Here is a 21,466-nt window from a genome sequence, read left to right as displayed (position 1 = left end):
CTAGGTTAGTACTTTTGTACATTATATACCTACTTTGTCCATTGTTTTTTTTGTTACAAACAGCTCTGAAAATATTCACCAAAACATGTTTATTGGGATTCAACGGATGAAATAAATTCTTAGTACTTGACTTCAGTACTGAAAATCACAAAATTCAATTAAAAGCTAAGCCAGCAACTCTTGCTTAAATTTTTTGGGTTTCACAGGAAGTCTGGAGAATTTATCCCAGCACAATTTTATTTCGATTATAAAAATTGCACTTATAGGAAGTTATACACTTGACATTTCCATAAAAAAAATAAAAAAAAGTCCCGCACTTTCGTTTTTCTTCGACAAAAATTGCTTCAGATACTTTCGATACATTTGTGCAGTAATCTTGTTCTGGTCAGATTTTCAGAAATAACTCTCTACTTTTTCTTCAAACGATGGAAATCACTTTTCAGTAAATTGTTCGAAAATCTAACAGACATCAGTCAGCAGAAATATATAGCCCAACTATGCAGGGTGAGTCTTTGCATGTATATATTTCAACCGAGGATTCCTGACATCAATAAGAACACTTTTTTCCGATTCGATTTTTTTCTCACTTAGTATAGCGGGCATTCTGGAGTGGACCGGAAATTGATGGAATTTTATTTTCGGAAAAGATTCATCACATCAGTAATAGTAATTTACGTAACAAGTCCGGAAAATAGGGTTTTTTTGGACGAATAGACAAAATTCCAGGACGAGCGTAAGGGAGTCCTGGAAGTCTGTGAGTCCAAAAAAACCATTTTCGGGCGTGTTGCGTACAATATTTTTTCGGCAACGATGTAAAATAACACTATCGCTATGCTGCTTTCCATATTTTATTGCGATTGCGATCAAAAAACATGCAAATTTTTGACAACTAATTTCATATGAACTGTCAGCCGTTATCTCGATTGCTATGGATTCTATGATTCTTTTCCGGCCTAGTCCGGGAAGTACGTACTTTCCGGACTAGGCCGGGAAATGCTACTTTCTCAGAGAAAAAGCGTCCGGGAAGTGAGCACTTCCCGGACGGTTGCCGAAAAAAACTATATTTCGAAAATCATTTCATTCGATTCCATTTCATTTGCGATATGTAACGGGAAATAACATTTCTTTATAAATTTTCAACAGCCCATATCTGCATATCAACCGAGCCGAATAGGAAAAAATGGTAAAGGAAAAGAGTATTTCCTTCGACATCAGAAATCTTTGGTTGGAAAATGTACAAGTGAAAGACTCACCCTGTATAAAACAATTCTCGGTCAAAATAACTAATGATTTTTTTGGAGAATTCTACGTAATACCTACCTTTACATGAGTGTAGCACAATTTTTTGATGTGAGTGATGTTGATCCAGCACGTTAGGATTTACGATTTTTTTTTTTTTTGAAAATCAAAAGTTGCTGGACCAACTTCCCACACAGTGTTGCCAGTTATACTGATTTTTCTTATTTTCTGCATATGAGGGAAAACTGGTGATTTTTTTGAAAATCTGACTGACAATTATATTTCAATTCAATTTTCTTCGGAAAAAATGATAGTGCTGAAATAACTCTCTTTGAGAATTTCTTTATTTTTACCATGCATTTATCATTTGTGGTCACGAAATCGAGAAAAAATTCATGAAGTGCACATACAGGGTGATTCAATATTCATGAAAATAGAAAAAATCCTGATCCTATTTGTTCGGGGTTTCAGAAATATTGAAGGAAGGCGACAGTAGAGTCCACACTTCAAAATTTGGAATTATTCGGTCGATTAGTTAAAGAGTTAGTGAACGGTGGATTTTCACTTATAAGTTTAGATTAACATCACCCTGTATATAGCAAACGAAATCACTCAGGTGATTGAAACCTCTTGATACCAGTCCTCCATGATGACCTTCATTTATGTTATATGTTTGGCGTATTATTCTCGTGATACCCTTTATACAGACCAACTTCATACAATTTTTAGAAATTCGGAAAGAGAAGAATGAAATTTAATTCGGTCATAGGGAATACCGACAAAGTTAATTCCCATCAAAAAGGTGCCACATCGTATCATAAACATCCGGATTGACGCTGAAAGACAGGTGCACTCGTTAGGGCTTGTCGGCGTTTCCTTTGCCGACGAAGAAACAACATACAGTTTTCATGAAAGAGAAGATGAAATCAAATCAACGCCATGCACTACCCATGTCAACCTAGCTCAAATCAGAATATTCGCCTTTTTTTTCAATATTTATAATTAATTTTTGTTTGTTGCCCAAAAATGACAAGAAGCCAATGAATGTGTGAAAAAGATGATTCTTCATCAACATTGAAACAGAGGCATAAACAAACAAAATTCACAATTAACCCGGTGATTATCTGACTCAATATGTCATTTATTGGCAATTAATTAGGGTCCACGATCTTAGACCACGAGCCAAAACGCGTTAGAAAATACCGAGCACCTAAGGAGGGGTTTGGTAACCGTATTAATTTGCAGTCTTTACATATTATCTTCCAAGTTGAAAGTACCCATGTTCCATCATTATGTAAACATGCAATTGAAAAACTACATTCAAAAGTGCCTCTATATTTCATTATAGACGGTTGGAAATAAAAAGATGGTATTCAATATAAGTTGAGAAATTTTAGGGTTTTAGCCACAATATTCACAACGATAGATCATACTGGCAGTGAATTCTTAGAATTATTTCTATTCCCTTAAGATTCCTCCTCTGACCTTGTGGTAATTATGAATCTTTATAGGGAGCGGAACAGGAAGTAAATTGTATTTAAATATTTACATTAGAATTTCATTGGTGAAATGTATCTACTAAAAGTTGAATAGCCTTGTTTATTGGCAAATCTAATTGCCAACTTGCTAATTTTTCTCTCTTCATTTGTGAAGGATTTTATTCACACACCTATTCTGTTATGATTATCAACTTCAGAAAAATTGAAGTAAATAAATAGGGATCTTTCAAAATATATTTCTAATGTAACAGAAATATCATCACGATCCCAAACCATGCAAGAACGATGGTTTTATCGATGAAGAATTCGAAATAATCAACGACGCCTGTTTTAGTCCCGAAAATTGTGGACAATTTCATAGTCTAGAGGTACTCGAGAATGATTTCACCCTGGCAAATAGTTTCTGGTTTGCTATTGGTACTCTCATGCAACAAGGCTCGGATCTTAATCCAAAGGTAAAAGACAGAGTAGAAAGGGCTTATAATACTTGTAGAGAAATTGTGGTTTTGTTGTTATGCTCGTTTTTTTTTAATAGTATTACTGTTATTCTTTATATATTTTTCATACATAGATATTAGTCAAACTTTATTGAATGTTGTACTTTTAATCTGATCATATAATACAAAGTGTGCTTCACCTGAATCTTTTACAATAGAAAAATTATGATTTTGGTTCCCTCCAGGGCGCAGAAAATCAATTTCGTTGATGGTGTTTACTGATGATGCAATTATATTTCACCGTTATAGTTGTCACTCACTTTAATTTTACTAGGAGACCTTGATTGAACATGAATGTCGTTTAACAAGAAAATACGTTCAAAGTAGTTACACATCAGATAATCCTCAATGAATATATTACGTGAATCATCAAAAAATAAATAATTTCTCCATACTGAAAATGTAAGTTCTAAATTAATACTCATAGAAATTCCTGAATTGAACTAGGCTCAGAAGTGATGACAGTTATTTTTTGGAACTAGATTTCATTGAAGTCTTATATTATGAATTATAGGTCATTCGGTTTCCCAATACAAGTATGTTATTGGTCAATGATAAATTTGTTGGCCATTGTTTGATTCGATCTTGTGTAGCACAAGTATTATGATTTGTTGATGTAGGGTTGATTTGATCATTTAGTTGAAATTTGGTTCTATAACTCACGAAAAAACTGTAGTCCCTATTCAACTATGACCTCTTTAGCTTTCTCCCAAAAAAGCTCCGTTCTAGGTGCTGCAAATCTTTCACCTCATCACCAGATTCTCCACAATACTTATACACAAGCTGTTCTTTGATAATTCATTATGATTGCAGGCGAAAAATTTCAAATCAAAACTAGATTTCACAAAGTTTGAGTTGAATATTGATAGCAAAAATGAAATGAAATTTATAAAAATTTATATTTGAATGAACCAAGACAAAGAATAAAATTTAAATGTGAAAATATTCCCTCATAGAGTTTACTCTTTTAATTAAAACCAGCATATCAATCGAGTGTTGCTAAAATCTGGAATGAAAGAAAATTAATGGAATCTTGTTATGAATGATATTCTTCACATCATTTACCTATTAAATATACAAGAAAATAAACAACATTCTTAAACAGTTTCAATAAATAATTTCAGAAAACCTTACGGAATCGTATGTACTCTATAACTTCTAAGTTTAATAGTGATCGGATGAATGAATTAGAGACGCACAAGGACAGATAAAAATTCATTAATATATAGAAATAGAAAATAAAAAGTAAATGACCATCGAATAAAGATCAAATGGTTCAATAAATTCGTTATATTTCTTACGAGAATTTCGGTTTCAGTTGTTTATCTATTATTCACATATACATATATTATTTCGATTTTAAATTCTGTATAAAGGATTCACCTCGTAGAGATCAAATTTGGTTGAGCATTTTTTCACTCGTTTTTCAAGGCCACTTCAACACGCATCGTTGGCGGCATCTGGTGGTTCTTCACCCTCATCATAATCTCCTCCTATACAGCCAACTTGGCCGCCTTCCTAACAGTGGAAAGAATGATAACGCCGATAGAGAGTGCACAGGATTTGGCGGAGCAGGCGGAGATCGCTTATGGCACGCTGGAGGGGGGTAGCACGATGACTTTTTTCAGGGTAAGTGTCATTTTATTTACACTTCATTTCCGTTCACAGTTTCGGATGGAGAAAAATTTATAGGTCTTCCAGTCTCAAGATCTCATCCGGACACTAATTCGATACAGAGGGGTCGACGTTGACCTAGAAAATATTGAAAAGAGACTCCCAAATCGCACCTCCTAAGAGAGGGTGAAAGGTCCAGTTTCATCAGCTTTTTATTACAGTCTCTTTTATCGCATAAGACTTTAGATGATGTGGGAATATCTTAGCGGTGTCGTGAAATGCTTGCAGAAACTCGGCAGATCAGATTGAATTTGATAAATATTTAGATCGGTATTCATGTAATATGTGGTTACCTGCTGTATTCTTCGACCTAAGATGAGAAGTATTAAGTTTATCTCCATACTCTATTATGTTATTTTTTTTACATCAAAGCTATGATGTTTCCTTCACATTTAAATGGATTTTACGAGGTCAGTAAACCTACATGATGCCTTCAAGATACATTTTGAGCATCTGACGCTAGTCAGCTAATCGTTTCATATAACGATTAAAATCAAGTCAATAATTATAAATACGACGCCGACGTCCTGAATGCTTTTGAGGGAAAATTAAGTGATAAACCATATTCTTGTTCTCATTGAAATAATTAGTAACTTCTTCTAGTGGAATATACTGTGTTGTTTGTCTCGGCCATTTTATAATTTTTTATCCATTTCTACCGAATTATATATTCATTATTCAACTGCTTTTGAGAAATCAATACAGTAGAAACCCCATTATCCGGACTAATTGTTGTCGTGAGGCGTTCGGATAATCGAAAATCCGGATAATCGATGAGGAGAGATTATCAAAGAAAATATAACAAGTGCTTAAACTTTTATCGATAATTTTTTCTTTTCCACGAAAAATTGTTTATTTGACAAAAATATGAAAGCAAACATTTATCTGAATTCGGTTTATGTCAATGTTTTCGCCTCAAATAAAATGATGAAAATAAAAAATTATCCGATAAATTTCGAAGAAAGTGTTGTATTTCCGAAGATTATTTTTTTTAACAATTGAAATATTCTCTTCGGTAACGTCATTTTTCAATAAACCACGAAGAATTTGAGCTGTCAATAATGAAGAATTCAAAGTAAAATTTTGACGTTTCAATGTAAACAAGGTATTATCTAAGATGCATCTTAGTATTATCCAGGAAGCAGCTTTATCAGTATAATCCCAAATGATTGGCTAGAATAATGCATTGCTATGAACTGAAACGTCCAAATTTCAGATATATCATACATATTGCAAAAATTATGATGTGTTTATTCATTGGGGGACATAAAAAAGCAGCATTAATTAAAAAATAAATTGACTAGATTTTTCTCGAATATTTACATAATAAATATATTAATTTCATTCTGGGTTGAAATATTCAGAGATTTTCATTTGCATCTAGCTGAAAGAATAACGAAAAATATTGTTGTTTCAATTTTTATTGAAATTATGCTTTATTAGTCTGGCTTCGTACATCATTGTGGGGTTGAGTTGAATAGCTTGTTAGACTTTGCCCTGGATTTCATGATTGTCAGGCATATTATAATCCTGCTTCTCGGTTTAAAGACCTTATTTATTTATTTATTCATTTTATTTATAAATTTTAGTGCAGCTTACAGACATCCGGGAAATTTTCGATCGTAACAGGGATCCGGATAATGGGGTTCAACTGTATTATCTATCAACAAACAACGGGAGTTACAATAAATCACTGCTATATGGGGTATCATAAAGACTTGTAGCCTAAACTTTTAGTATTCATTGCGGGTACTTCTAGAATTTTGTTCTGCTGTTCCAATAACTTCGCAAACACCTTAAAATCCATTAACCTCCTTCGAAAACTGTTATCAGTCTCAGTATATTGAAAGAGAAAAAACTAATTAAATGTATTTAATCCTAGATGGCTAACAAATATTTCAATCTGACTACCTATACACGTCAAAGTAACTTTTAAATACCAGTTATCTCTAACAGAAATCTACCGATTACTTGAAAACTGACAAATGTTAAGTTCAGTACAGTCATATTCTATTACCGTGGTCGATGGGCCCCTAACAGGCTATCACTGATGCAATTTCCCTTGAACCACCATTGTCACTGAATTTGTATTCTCATAATTCATTTATAATCTCTTTCTCTTCGCATCCATTGATGTATATATTTTCGTTGGCAATAATCCCTCGCCAAAATCCTGAAATTCCGTATTATCTTATTTTTCTTCAACTAGGAAAGGGATAAATTAAATTCTGTGACGGAGGAATGTTTTATATTGAGTCAGCAGACTTTCGGAATCAATTCAACGACCCTACTTCCAATGTTAAATCCGCGAAACAGAGAATTGAAGAAGTTCAAGTAAGCCCATAAATCCTTATGTTACGATCAAGGAGATGCTCGATTTTTGAATTCGGTAAACTACTTGGAACATCAATTTTCGTTCCGTATTGGGAGAATCAAAACTGCTTGAAAATATAGTCGTTAGTTCTTTGTCTCTTCTACTATTCCATTTAAGTTGAATTGATAAAATATTCCAAAGGACCAGGTAGCAGCCTAATGGAAAAATTGCCACCAGTTAATTTTTCTGAATTTTCTGTATATTGTAGAATATGGCCTCCTGAACTAGAAAGTCCATGGGTCTAACTCAATCATATGTCTAGTTTTAGAGATACAGGGTGTCGAAGTTTGAAAAAGGCATTTCTTTAATGTAACATTTTGCTTACCCATAAAGTCATAATTTTAGAGTGGTATGCAATGAAAATTATTGTTAGATACGGGGTGAGTCAAACATTATTCAAAATGGTATTCGTTCAGTTCACAATTCACCCATAAAAAAAAGAAGCGTTAGCGGGTGACTGGATTTTGTGGCTTATCTATCCTTCAAACGAAGTAGAAAAGTGACCCATCAATAAGATAATAATTTTCATGAACTATCCAAATATGTTATTGGAAAAATTATCGAACGTGGACAGTTATTGAGGAAAATTCACTTTTCGAAAAAATTTTTTTTTTGCAAATTCAACTGCTTTTCAAAATAAGGAGTTTTTTCAAGTTCTAGCATAACATTTTTCAAAAGTTTTTTTTTCAGAGGTTTCAATTTAACAATTTTTTTATTTCTAGTTTCCTATTATGTTCCATCAACTTAGAAATGAAAATGTTGTAAGATTTTTGAGTATCATCACTTAAGAAGGCCTCACTCTAGTCCTCTGTTCTAAGAATAGATTTTAATTTGATGAGATCAACATTTTTATACATACGTTCGCGGTCTGCCGAGCTTTGAATTCACTTCAAAACCGGTCATACACAAAAGGATTGGAAAATGATCTGTAATGCTAGAATGAATAACGTAAGATTCCGAGTGTATTCCATTATTCAAACATTTCTTCTTTCTTAAGAACATGTGATCAATTATGGAAGCTGAATTTTCACATAATCTTGTTATTTCATTGATATAATAATAATAATAATAAAAAACCTGATAATAATAATAATCATCTTTTTCGGGCTAAAGTTTAGCTTACGCTACTCTTATACTTCAACCCACAATAAAACAGTATATCCCTTAATCCTAAACAAAAAAATCATTATTCATGATAAACAAGAAGAAGAGAAAATTAAACAATTATAAGACTGCCATTACATTCGGATACTGACCAGTAAATTGAGAATTCAAATCCAACAAGTTTATATTTATATCCCCTAGAAACAACTCCAATGATTGTTTACTGAAGTTCTGAAAAAAGATATCCAAATCGTCCAGATAAGCACCAGTGTCAGTTGAAGGAGCTGTTATACCAACAGCCTTTTTGCACCCAAAATCTGATGGGTTCAATAGATTCAACGGGAAAAATTTTCAAGGACCTCAGTATCAGAATATGAACTTTTACATCCTGATCTGAATGAACGCCCAAAGATTTTTGAACAGAAAGCGCTGCATAGGGAATTGGTTTCAACCAATTCGGATGTAAAATTTTCCGCTGAATCCGAATCTGCAATAAAAAGGATGGGTTTGCCTTTGAAATTTCAAAGTTGGGCCTCATATCTCGTATAAGGCCGTTTTGGGTACAAAATCTGATGGTCCCATTCGATTCCTCAGGCGAAATCTCTAAAGACCGCAGTATCAGAATTCCGATTCCTCAGATCTTCTTTTTGTTTAAGGTCCGGAATTTACATTCCCTACGCCTCTAATTTAATTTTTCCTATTTTCTACTGTTGTCTTATAGGGAGAATCTCCTCTCTACTTCATGTCACTTTTTTTTCTTCTATTTAATTCTTTGAAAGAGGTGTTTCCTCTTATCTGTCATTCTTATTTTGATTTTTAGTATCTTTCTTAATTCCTTATTCTCGTGCTTTTTCAGCGTCTCTATTTTCTTCTTTCTTTGTTTATTGACTATTTCCTCAATTGTTTCAATTTTCAGTTCTTCTCTGATTCGTTGAATTTAGCGTACTTTGCAACTGATCATTATTATAGTCTTTCGTATTGTACCAGGTAACTCCTGCATACGTAATGCTTGGTATTAGCACTATTTTTATTATCTTCAGCTTGTATTCTAAAGAAAGTTTACTTTTAGGGTTGATCAGCGGGTACAGTCTTTCGTGCAATTGCCTTGTCTTTTTTTCTGTTTTTTTCTATCTGTTTGTTAAAATTAATTCTTTCATCCAGTATTACTCCCAGATATTTTGCTTCCTTTTTCCATTCTTTCATCTAGTTTTCTCCAAAGTAGATTGCAACTGTTTTCGATGTATTCATTTTGAATATCCATTTCTTGAAGTATTCCATCAGTTTATCTAGGTCTATCTGTAACTGCCTAGTGATTGTATTCCGCATTCTACTGTGATAATATATGGCAAAAAAAACTGGGTTATCTTGCATTTATTCATTTTCGGTATGTCTGTCATGTATAAGTTCAACAGCAGCGGTCCTATCACCGATCCTTGGGGAACTCCGGTTTCTATTTCTCTAATCGTTGACCTGGTACTATCGATAATCACCTTAAATTTTCTATTTGCCAGGTACGATTTTATCAATCTCGTAAGTTTGATTTGAAATTTCATCAACTTCATTTTGTAAATCAGGCCCTGATGCCACATTTTATCAAATGCCTTTTCTATATCCAAGAAAATTGCACCGGTATCTGTAAGGCTGGTTTTAGAGTCACGCTGACCGTCAGCGCTGAAGCCTACGCGCGTAGCAACTAGAAACTCGTTTCAGAGCCACGCTGAACGTCGTAAGGTACAGTCATGCCCAACCACAACTTCAATCAAAAAACCAGTATCAATATCGCGATTCATTGTTGCGTTGACTGTCCCCGTCAGCGCGTACGTTTTACGTAATACAGTAACGCTCCCTGAGCTCGGTAGCGCGTCAGCGTGGCCTGGTCAGCGGCGCTGACGCGTAGCGCGTACGCGCTCGATTCCTCAGCGCTGAGCCGTCAGCGTTATTCTAAAACGCTTCATAAATAATCATACATATTGGCCTGTCAGCGCCGACGGTCAGCGTGACTCTAAAACCAGCCTTAAGATGTTCATTTGCTCCGTAATATTTTCCGTTAGTTTTAGCAGTTGATGAATCGTTGAATCATCTTTACGAAACCCAAACTGGTGATCTGAAATTATTTTCTTTTCTTCTACGAAATCTGTCAGTCTTCTGTGGATTAATTTCTCTATCACTTTACCGATAACAGGCTTATGGGTCGATTGGGTCATTCTTGTCTTTTCCTTTCTTCCAAATTAATATTGTATCCGCCGTTTTCCATTTGTTTGGATAATATCCTGTTTTTAGTATGAATCTGGCTATTTCAACGATTTCATCTCGAGCTTCTCCTGATAAGTTTTAAATTGCTTGATTGAGTATTCCGTCTATTCCGGGTGCTTTTCTATTTTTTTAAGTTTTGATAACTTCTTCAATTTCTTCTTTAGTCACTTCTGTTGGATCTTCTTCCATTTCATTGTGATCTTTGTCTGTTATATTTCCGTTTATTTCGACTGATTGGTTGAATTGGTCGTCGTTGATTTTTGGACTCGGCTTAAATTGATGTTCCAGAGATTCTGCAAACATTTCTGCCTTTTCTTCATTTGTGATAGCTACTTGATTTCCTCATTTCAATGATGGTATCTTCCTATTCTTCAAATTTTCGCGCAGACAGTTTAACTGCTCAAATTTTCAACGTAACAGTGTAGTTTTTAAGAATTTGGATACCTGAAAGTGATTTGAAGTGACTTTTAACAATGAATTATCAAAAATATTGAATCCATAATTATTTCAAGATTACTTTGTTATTCATTTTTACATTGGTTTTCCTTTTTATAGCTGTAAACTATTCGTTCTTCTTCAGAATTCCGATTGTCCACATGTGCGCGAAATAAATTCACCGTTTCCAGACTTTTGAACCATCCTGTATAAGACCATAACTATTGGATAAACAACAACATAACAGTACTGTGCCTGATGTGAATATGAAAAACAGTTACACAATCTATACACAGAATACAATAGCTCAAACTCCATAATTTTCACAAATCCGGAAGAGGTTTAGGAGTGTTGGAATAGAGAAAAATGATTCACAGCGCCTCATCATACCTATGTAAATATAATGCCGGTCCTTCTGTATCCCTATGATGAAATCTGCGTGGCAAAACGGAAAATTTCCATCGAAATTACTACGGTAGAAAAACCAGGTTAACGAAATAACATTTACGGATACGTAGGTAAGCGTTAATGATGTTCTTTTTGACAGCAGTGTACAAAATGAGTCTGTTTGAAAAATTCATACGGTCTCGTATTTCGGATCTTACATGTCGCACTGCGAATTTCGCTAATTGCGTTTCTCTTCCACGAACCGGATAAATTCATCTCAATTATCTCATACGCCATCGCGAAACTTTTTCAATTAATGATAACTGCATTTTACGGGTCGGAGTTTCAGTGTTGCTTCTATGAAAATGGAAAAAACTTTCTCTTCAGGGAGCATGGAACTGAAAATTGTGAGAGCAACTCTATTTTGTTTCCTATCTGCAAGGAGTGTTTCTCGTTTCGTCCTCATTATATTTTGATTGTTATATGTTTACCGGGATTATTTTCTTAAGTTGCCGTGCGCCCGACTCGTTTACACTCTTGTTTGGGTTAAGTGCCAATAGCGAACCCTTGCAATCGGTTCATGTAAAATTCAACTTCACCTACTGTATGGTATACAGGTTGATTTGAGAGCTCATCGAAAAACTTTGCCACATAAGAGATCAAATAATTTTAACGAAAAAACTTCATGGGAACATACAGGGTGTTTCATTGGGAAACGGAAATACTTCACAGGTTTATAGGTGGCACCAAGGCGGTTCTGGAGATACCCCATTTATTGGGTTTTACTGTCTTCGTAGCCGAAATACAGGGTTTTTTATGAATTTTGCCCGTTTCTTTCTGAGGCCATATCAAACGAACCCCCCGGTATATTTTCTTCATATTTGCCAAATATGTTCCTAATTGAGAGCCGAAACGTATTATGCAATAACCGCCTTGAAAATCCAGGTCCGGGTTAACAAAAAATTATGAATCGTTCGAATCCTCGAAACTACACCCTGTACATCGAAATTTTGAAAATCTGTTTTAATATTCGGAAACACCACTAAAAACTAAACTGAGACGTGTACTTCAAATTTTCGCGCAGACAGTTTTACTGCACAAATTTTCAACGTAAAAGTGAAGTTTTTAAGAATTTGGATACCTGAAAGTGGTTTGAAGTGACTTTTAAAAATGAATTATCAAAAATATTGAATCCATAATTATTTCAAGATTACTTTGTTATTCATTTTTACATTGGTTTTCCTTTTTATAGCTGGATACTATTTCAGTTTCTATTTATTATCTAAATATTTGATTTTGACGAAAATTATCTCATATTTATTTTTTCCTCAAGTTCCCTTGAACTTTGAGACTTGAACTGAGAACTGAGACTGAACTATAATACTAATTTGATGAAACATAATAATCGAGCAAAAAACAAACACTATTCACGAAAATCAACGAATATAAATTTTTTCAAATTTATGTATGGCACAAGGACTGTTATACAAACTACTTGCGGCATGTTACCCACTCTACATGGTCCAATTTTAAGCTTCTTACCTCATTGTTGCAAGTTTAGAGCCAGAGTTGACGGAGTATTGTCTTCAGAGAGGTTTCTCTCAGCCGGAGTTCCGCAAGGATCTCTGATGTCTCCAATATTGTTTACAATATATGTATCCGAAATGCCAAAAACGGAGAAAACCTCCATGGCACTGTACGCTGACGACACCGCTATTCTTGCTAGTTCCTGGTGTCCAAAAATGGTAACAAAATACCTACAAGAAGCCATCTACAGATTTCAATCGTGGTTTGATAGGCATCTGCAGAGACTTCAAGTCGTGCAGAATACGATCCTGAGACGAGCCGTAAATGCACCATGGTTTGTCAGCAACGTACGGATACATTAAGACCTGCAACTACCATTCTTAGACGACCATCTAAAAGATCTGAGCGTGAAGACCTTCTTAAAATTGGAAAATCACGCGAATCCTCTTATAAGGAAGGCTTGCGACTATGATGAAAAAGCTCCTAGGAAACACAAACGACCGAAGATGGCACTTACCTTGTGTATGTTGAAACCAAACCCTTACTGGCACAGAGATTGTGTAATTATTACACAAACCTTCTGAGTAGCATATTGCCACCTGCTAGATCATATCAAAATAGCTCACTAGAGTTGAATTAACTTGAGATAGAGCAGTAAAAGTCTGCAAAAGAGAAAGAAGTTCAAGGTTCAAGGTTGACAGATAACCCACCGAAGTTTGAGGAAATAGTCACTGGTTTTTAAGGAATTTGACTTATACAGACCACCAACTCACTAACCATAGTAACCCAGGTGATTTACGGATAATACCCTTTATGAGAGCGTTGCCCGCAGTCGTCCTTATAACGACGGCTATATTGGTGTTCTATCTATGTTCGTTTTATCTGTGGCACATCTATGTTTTTAACTTTTTTCTATGGTTCGACCACAAAGTGGATAGGTGACCAGGGTGAGTAATAAATTCAACAGTCAATATAGTTATAATTCGTTGTTGTCAGAAAATATTGGCCTTGTCGCCACGTGGTTAGTAAAGACCCTTCAGTAGGTCATCGGTCTTAGTTACCAAATTCATCGTAAATACCCAAGTCGGTAAATTGTTGGTAATTGTGCGTGAAACTTATTCATAGTTTTCCGTAAATAGTTAAGTGAATTTCATATAAAGTCATCATGCAATTGTATATATAGACTTACTACACAAATAGGGTGTAAAATCTTGTGGTCCTTTGAAACACAAATCCCAGTACCTGACAGTCCATTTTATGTATGGTATGTTCTACATCTAAAAGTTACAATTTCGATGATATTCTTGTATTAGGTATCGTCAAATTTTCGAATGAACGCCAGACTAGAAGGAGGCGTTACCCACATCAGAGCACTCAACAGAAGATTGTCTATTTTCGATTGATACGAGTATCTACTTAGCTGTTTTTTGCACTCTCCTTTAATCTCTGTTTCACGAAAATGAAATGAAGGTAATAGCGAAAAACGAAGCTATAAATATCCAACAAGAAAATCGATAACAGACGATAACTACTACTCATCTGTTTTCGAAACCCACCCCAGGGTCACGATGTAATTTTACTCTGGATCGTTTTATGTTTATCTTGAGACAACAAAATAAAATACAGTTCGTATATTCTCCAACCGTGAAAACTACGGAGATCGGTCCTAGGGGAAGTTGTTCTCAAATATTTACAATCAGGGTAAACTCTCCCTACCTTGTGCAAATATGTGAATTATTGTAAGACTTTATGATGTTCTGAAGTACCTTTTAATCAGGACCAATAAATGAAGTGAATCTGGTTATATCTGAAATCTGAAAATTGAGAATATGATATTCAATATTTTTTTCTTAACGTATACATATTTTAGTGACCTAAGCACAACTACCAGGAAATTATAATAATTTTGATGAATTGAAAATTTTCTTTATTGTGTGTTGAAATTGAACATTACATACTTAAAGACTTTCTGCTTCACTGATGCATTCATCCAAATAGATATCAAAACATTATTTAAACAAATAAAAAAAAATGGATATATGTATCATATGAGTAGTGGGCATTTTGTTGATTAGACTAGACCGTGTATACATTCTATAAGTAGAAGAATGTATTTCAAATATCTTGTCGGAAATTGTGATCAAAATTTGACGATAACTTTTGTTTTTCAGAATAAAACCAAATTTTTTCGATGAATCCGTTTCAAATTTATTTCTAAAAAGGGTCAATAAACGTTTTTTTCTGCAACAATTACCTTTTTTTTTCTTGATCACACTATTCTCATAAAAGAGATTTGATGAATTTGTCTCTACATACCTACATTACAATAAATAGAAATCAAATAATATATAACCCAAATATTAGTGAATTCAAGAGCATTATGATTTAATATCCAACAAATCTCGTCCTTGCATTCAACTCAGGAAATAGGGATCTTGGCTTCAAGACTGCTAATAGGGTGAATAATACACTCAGTTTCAACTGTCGATTATAATTTAAGAATCCTTTATTTGAAAAACTAAAGTTATGGTTGAATTATGTTCATAAGTTACGATACAAAATTAGAAACATCATGAAATGGCATTTCTTGATTTCAATTGCTGCAAGATGTTTTCACGCTCTTCAACTTCGCATATTATTTAGAGATGATTCATTCTTAGGAAATTGTTAATAATTCAAATAATCGAAGCACTGACAGCGCCTATTCAATGTTTTTTACTTTCATGGAAATTAAGAAATTTATTGGAATTAATGGAACAGAAAGTCTTCGTAATTGAATACTTTGTCAAAGAAGTTTTTCCAGAAAAATTTAATGTGCAACAAGTGGGAAAATCCCACTTTTCTCCACATGTTGCACACTATACTTTACCTAAAACAGCATATATTCGAATAAAAGAAGTAATGTAACTTATTTAATTCAAAATGACCTTCGTTGACAGTTTCTATGCATTCCTTGCGTTTCCATAAAAACGACTCTTCAAACGCCAAATTTTATTGGTCTATCAAGCGAGGTTTGGGCAAAGTGCGTGAGAAATTATATTTCTCACATTATGAGTAAAACATTTCAGTTCAATATAGAATATCGAATTATACCATAATCAGAATTTTCGGAATTCGAATATGCCTAGTTCTCCAGAAACGTTTAAAAGGGACTCGAACTTGGTACACCCTGTTTATATATTTTTTTTCTCATTTTTCAGGATTAAAAAGAATTGGAATGGAGTTCAAAATTATTTAAATTCTCTGTATTCTTCCGGTTATTGTAAATCAGATGCAAAGGTCCAAAATCACTTTCATTCATAATAATATTTTATAGTGTTTGAAATGAAAAGATTGCGCAGTACCTACATAACTACGTTTTGCTTGGAACATAAGAAACAACAGATTTAAAGAAAGTTATTTGTTGCAGGATTCTAAAATAGGAATATATCAAAAAATGTGGAGGTTCATGGAGAATCGCAAGCCTCCAGTGTTTGTCAAATCCTACGAGGAAGGAGTAGAAAGAGTACTACAAGGAAACTATGCCTTTCTGATGGAATCAACAATGCTGGATTATGCGGTGCAAAGAGATTGTAATTTGACACAAATTGGAGGCCTGCTGGATAGTAAGGGATATGGAATAGCCACGCCAAAAGGCAGCCCTTGGAGAGATAAAATATCATTAGCCATTTTGGAATTACAAGAGAAAGGAATCATTCAAATATTGTATGATAAGTGGTGGAAGAATACTGGAGATGTATGTACCCGAGATGATAAGAGTAAAGAATCCAAAGCTAACGCATTAGGAGTGGAAAATATAGGTGAGTACCAAGATCTATCTGCTTCCACTAGTAATATTCAACAGTTGAACATACAAACAAAATATTTTATATTTAGCTCAACAAAGGACCCCGCACGGTTCTTATGGAAAATGGGTCCTAGTCGAATTGGCTGAAAATTTAGTATAATGTAGTTTATGAAGTCCTGATCAAATGTCTCCATGGGCACAACAAGATCTAATGTACAGTTTTTGAGATACAGGGTGTCAAACATGCAGAGAGAAGGTTGTTACGTACCTTTAGAAAATCAATAATGTGGCGATTTTTTTGTTACGAAAAGTTGAAGATAATAATTACAATCTCAATATTGTCGACACGAGTTGCGATAAGAAGTTATAAGACTCCGTATACAGGGTTATTAATAATTACATAATTTTTATGTAATTCTTCAAACAAACTCAGTCAAACGCAAAAGCTTGTAGACTTGCAGAATAAGTAAAAACATTTGATTTCAATATTGGGTGATCTGAGGTAACTATTATACGGGGTCTTCCACTTTTTTAGTTGTAGTAATTTAATTTTTTTCAGGAACATATAGAAAAATTATATTATTATTATATTTCCATTTTTTGTGCAGGGTATTGGATTAAGGTTGGACACCAGCGATACATTGATTTGTTATAATATACAGGGCGATTCATTGAATGCGACGACCGGCTTTATTATTAGCTTCAATAAAAGTTATCAGAAATAGTTAAATCAAACAAACATAACATATTGACCTTCAAACTCAATATATTAAAATAATATAAGTATACAGATTACACATATAGGGAGTTCATAATTACAAGATGAATTTAATTTATTTATTATACTACACTTATGTTGATTTAGAATTTTGGCAATTATCTGAAAAAAAAATCTTGAAGCATTAAGAATAATAATAGATGCTTGGATTGAAACTGTTAAATCAGCAAAATTGCTTGGCGTAACAGAATTGGGATAAGCATTGGTACAAGAGTAAATGCTGTACAAGATGGTGTAAATGCCCAAAATGCCGAATAACTCGTGAATCACACGGTATGTACCGGCGATGAAGATCTTCATTATCTATCGAATATGGGGCTTTATTTCGGAAAGAATTAAATCATGTTCACATCATTTAGATAGGCAATGGTTTATTTTAGAACCTTTCATTCAGTAATAATTACACAGGCCAACAAAATGAAAAAAAAAATTTGGTGCCAGAAATCTAACATCTGATTTTAGATGTTTTTAATGTGCTGATTCCAAAATGCCACCAGATTTTTTCTATCAGCTCTAGTTTTTGAGATACACGATCTTATAAGAGACCTGAATCTCTCAAAGGAATCCGCTGAATTACTTGCATCCAGATTAAAAGAAAAAAATCTACTTTGTCGAGGTACTAATATTACATTTTATCGTAAAAGAGATAAGGATCTGCTGCCTTTTTTCACTCAGGAAAATGACTTGGTATTCTGTAACAATATAAAAGGGCTCTTAGAAAAAATGGGTTTGCCTGAATACACTCCAGATGATTGGTGCCTTTTTATTGACAGTTCAAAACGTAGTTTAAAATGTGTTCTTTTACATAACGGTAACAAATATGGCTCAATTTCTATTGGTCATTCTACTACCATGAAGGAAGAATATGAAACAATAGCATTAGTTTTGAGAAAAATTGAATACGAAGAACATCAGTGGTCATTTTGTGTTGATTTAAAAATGGTTAACTTCCTCCTTGGACAGCAGAGTGGTTATACAAAATATCCTTGTTTTTTGTGCCTTTGGGACAGCAGAGCTAAAAATGAGCACTGGGTTAACAAAAATTGGCCTTCAAGAGATGTCATGATTCAAGGAATACAAAACGTGATCAACGAACCTTTGGTTTCAAGAGAAAAAATCTTACTTCCGCCCTTGCATATCAAGCTAGGCCTAATGAAGCAATTTGTGAAGGCCTTAAATCGAGATGGAAATTGTTTTGGGTATTTGTAACGTAAATTTCCTGGCATTAGCACGGAAAAACTAAAAGCTGATATATTTGATGGTCCTCGAATAAGGCAACTTGTTAAAGATCCACAATTCACCACATCAATGAACGAGACTGAATCTAACGCTTGGAGTTCATTTGTTCAAGTAGTACAAAATTTTCTTGGCAATCATAAAGCAGAGAATTACGTAGAATAAGTGGAAACTATGCTTTCAAATTTTAATATTCTCGGCTGTAACATGAGTATAAAAGTTCACTACCTCCGCAGCCACCTAGATCGTTTTCCAGAAAACTTAGGTGATTGTAGTGAAGAACAGGGGGAAAGATTCCACCAGGATATTAAAACTATGGAAGATCGTTATCAAGGACGATGGGATAGCCACATGATGGCGGACTACTGCTGGAGCCTTCAGCGAGACTGCCCTAGTAAACTCCATTCTAGAAAATCGTATAAAAGAAAATTTTTATGTGATTAGTGACTAATGTGATTATGTAAATTAAGTTTTTGCAATAAATACTTAAATCCATGTGTCTTTGTTTTTTTAAACTGTCAATAGTTATATTATATATTATAACAGTTATAATGTAAATTATATACACAATTTTTTAAAAAATCTCAAAAACTAGATCTGATAGACAAAATCTGAGAACTTTTTTACATTCTGCATCCAAAAATTACTCAGGAACAGTTAAAAAATCGCAGGCACCAAAATGTGTGTTGGCCTGTGTTATCGGACTACGTTACATTAACCGATCATAAGATGAGAGATCTTGTCATTCTTACAGAGATATAACAAAAAATCTGACGAGACAAAACCACGAAAATAGTTTGAGTGATATTGAATTTGAATGTTTATACGCGCATAACAGATAAGAGATCATTATTATTCCAGTTGTAAATCAGGTGCTCGAAAGTGTCGGTACGTTCCACATAACGCTAATATCGGACCCGGGAAACTGAAACCTGACGAACGGTTCCTGTTTAGGGTAACGAATGATGCTGTTTAGAAAGCAGCTGAAGACTTCTCCCACCATAGCTCTGCGGATCGTGAGAAGCGATCAAAGGCCATTTCCTCCACGACACGGAGGAATCCATGAATTATGGTGAATTTAAGGAATAGAGATATTGAGCCACTGTCGCATGACAGCATGCTGCATTCTGGCAGAATGTTAAGGAGACGTGTTTCTGTCGAACAGAATGATATGCCTCCACAATCTCAACATTCTAGGAAAATAATTACACGAGTTTCTCCGACTGCTGAGGTTGCTGCGCAGGAACCCCAACCAGCACTCACCCAAGCGCATATACTTTAAGGTAACAAAATGAAAGAGGATAAAATAGGCTACCGGCAAAAGTTTTTTGCAGAATTCTACAGAAACTGTTCCAGACTACAAGTTTCTTAGCAAAGAATAGCCGACCAATACCAGGTCATATTGAGAAATGAACTTGTACCCAATGAGAGACTGAACAACATAAAAAATGAAGTCCAACTGAGGCTACAGAACGAGAACCCCTTACAATTCCCGGGCCAATGGGATAAGAAGAGAAGAGAAATCCTGTGAGACAATAGAACAAATGCCGCCTAACGCAGTTTCTATAGAAGAATTTCATTGTGTTGTAACGTTTTTTTTCTTTTTATCATTTTTATTTTAATATTATTTCTGCTTGGAGAATGAATGTACCGCTGAAGTGGAATCGTCAGGTACACTTTCTAATTGTTTTTGTCTTGTTCGCGATTCTGGTATTGAATTGCCAGAAATTGTGTTGGGGTGGTCATTTCAAATAAATATATCATTTCCCGCTCCTCAAGTATAGGCAACCAATATAACATCTTTTCTCGTCAAATTGTCAAGTCGCAAAAACTTGTTTTGAATCCCATCTGTGAAATATAGATACATCAATTGGAACTCATTTTTCCGTATTTCTCGAGTGTAGAGCATCTCAGCTAATCCGAATAAAGATTTTCTGTCTTCGACCATTTGAGTTGGATTATTTGGAAAATTGCAGATAATATCATAATTTTGCTGATTATTTTGGATATTTATATCACGTTTTGGAATCAAGCAGAATTTCCGTCTTGTACGGGATAAAAATTCTACATACTCTGATAGAAATTTCTATAAAAGCCGCCCTCCATCTTAGGTAATGTAAAGTACAAATTTCAAATGATTGTCTTCATGAGTTTTAATTGCAGGCTTTCAATTCTTTCAATTCTTCTGAATATTTTACTGATTCGATATATAAGTGGATCAACCTGAATTATTGGCGTGTTGGTTGATGCAAAGACATCCCTTGGACATAGGCACCCCCATTGCCTTATACTGAGGGTTGGAATAACTTCTAACCGGTTGGGAGCGAACCGAATTCAACATTTCCATCAACTGGACTTCTCCCTCTGGATGAGTACAACCCTTTTATTTTCATTAGAGGAAGTTACCAAAATTAATCATTTATTTTGAATATATTGAATAACCATATTGGACCATATATAGACTCTGAAATTTAACTAAAATCCTACAGTTTATTATTTTATTGTGAATACCATTATCTGAATACCATTATCTGTGAAATTCTCTGTAAATGAAAGCCGGCATTCATTCTTTTAAATTATTGTTCATACTTAAGTGCACTCAATTCAAATTCATTAATTACATTTCATATCATAAATATAACGCTTTTCTCTTCAAGTACTTAGTAATTTGGTAGT

General features: G+C 34.2%; 1 protein-coding gene and 1 long non-coding RNA gene across 4 annotated transcripts in view; both read left to right on the top strand.

Annotated features, from left to right (window-relative positions):
- The window catches only part of LOC123672345 (glutamate receptor ionotropic, kainate 2), a 730,109-nt gene that overhangs the window by 670,306 nt on the left and 38,337 nt on the right, over positions 1-21,466 (top strand). For 2 of the 3 annotated variants that reach the window (XM_045606425.1, XM_045606424.1), the window contains 2 exons: positions 4,667-4,864; positions 16,399-16,789. In XM_045606425.1, the coding sequence (XP_045462381.1) occupies positions 4,667-4,864; positions 16,399-16,789 (589 nt within the window). Of the gene's footprint in view, positions 1-2,989; positions 3,194-4,666; positions 4,865-16,398; positions 16,790-21,466 lie in introns of all 3 variants that reach the window. The other variant, XM_045606423.1, reaches the window with a different exon arrangement.
- On the top strand, positions 20,380-21,136 carry LOC123672353. Its single transcript, XR_006746254.1, has 2 exons — positions 20,380-20,901; positions 20,954-21,136. It is a non-coding gene; the product is annotated as an uncharacterized LOC123672353 (long non-coding RNA).

The sequence above is a fragment of the Harmonia axyridis genome, chromosome 2 (assembly GCF_914767665.1).
Source record: "Harmonia axyridis chromosome 2, icHarAxyr1.1, whole genome shotgun sequence".
NCBI lineage: Eukaryota > Metazoa > Arthropoda > Insecta > Coleoptera > Coccinellidae > Harmonia > Harmonia axyridis.
This window is presented reverse-complemented; position numbering and strand designations above follow the sequence as displayed.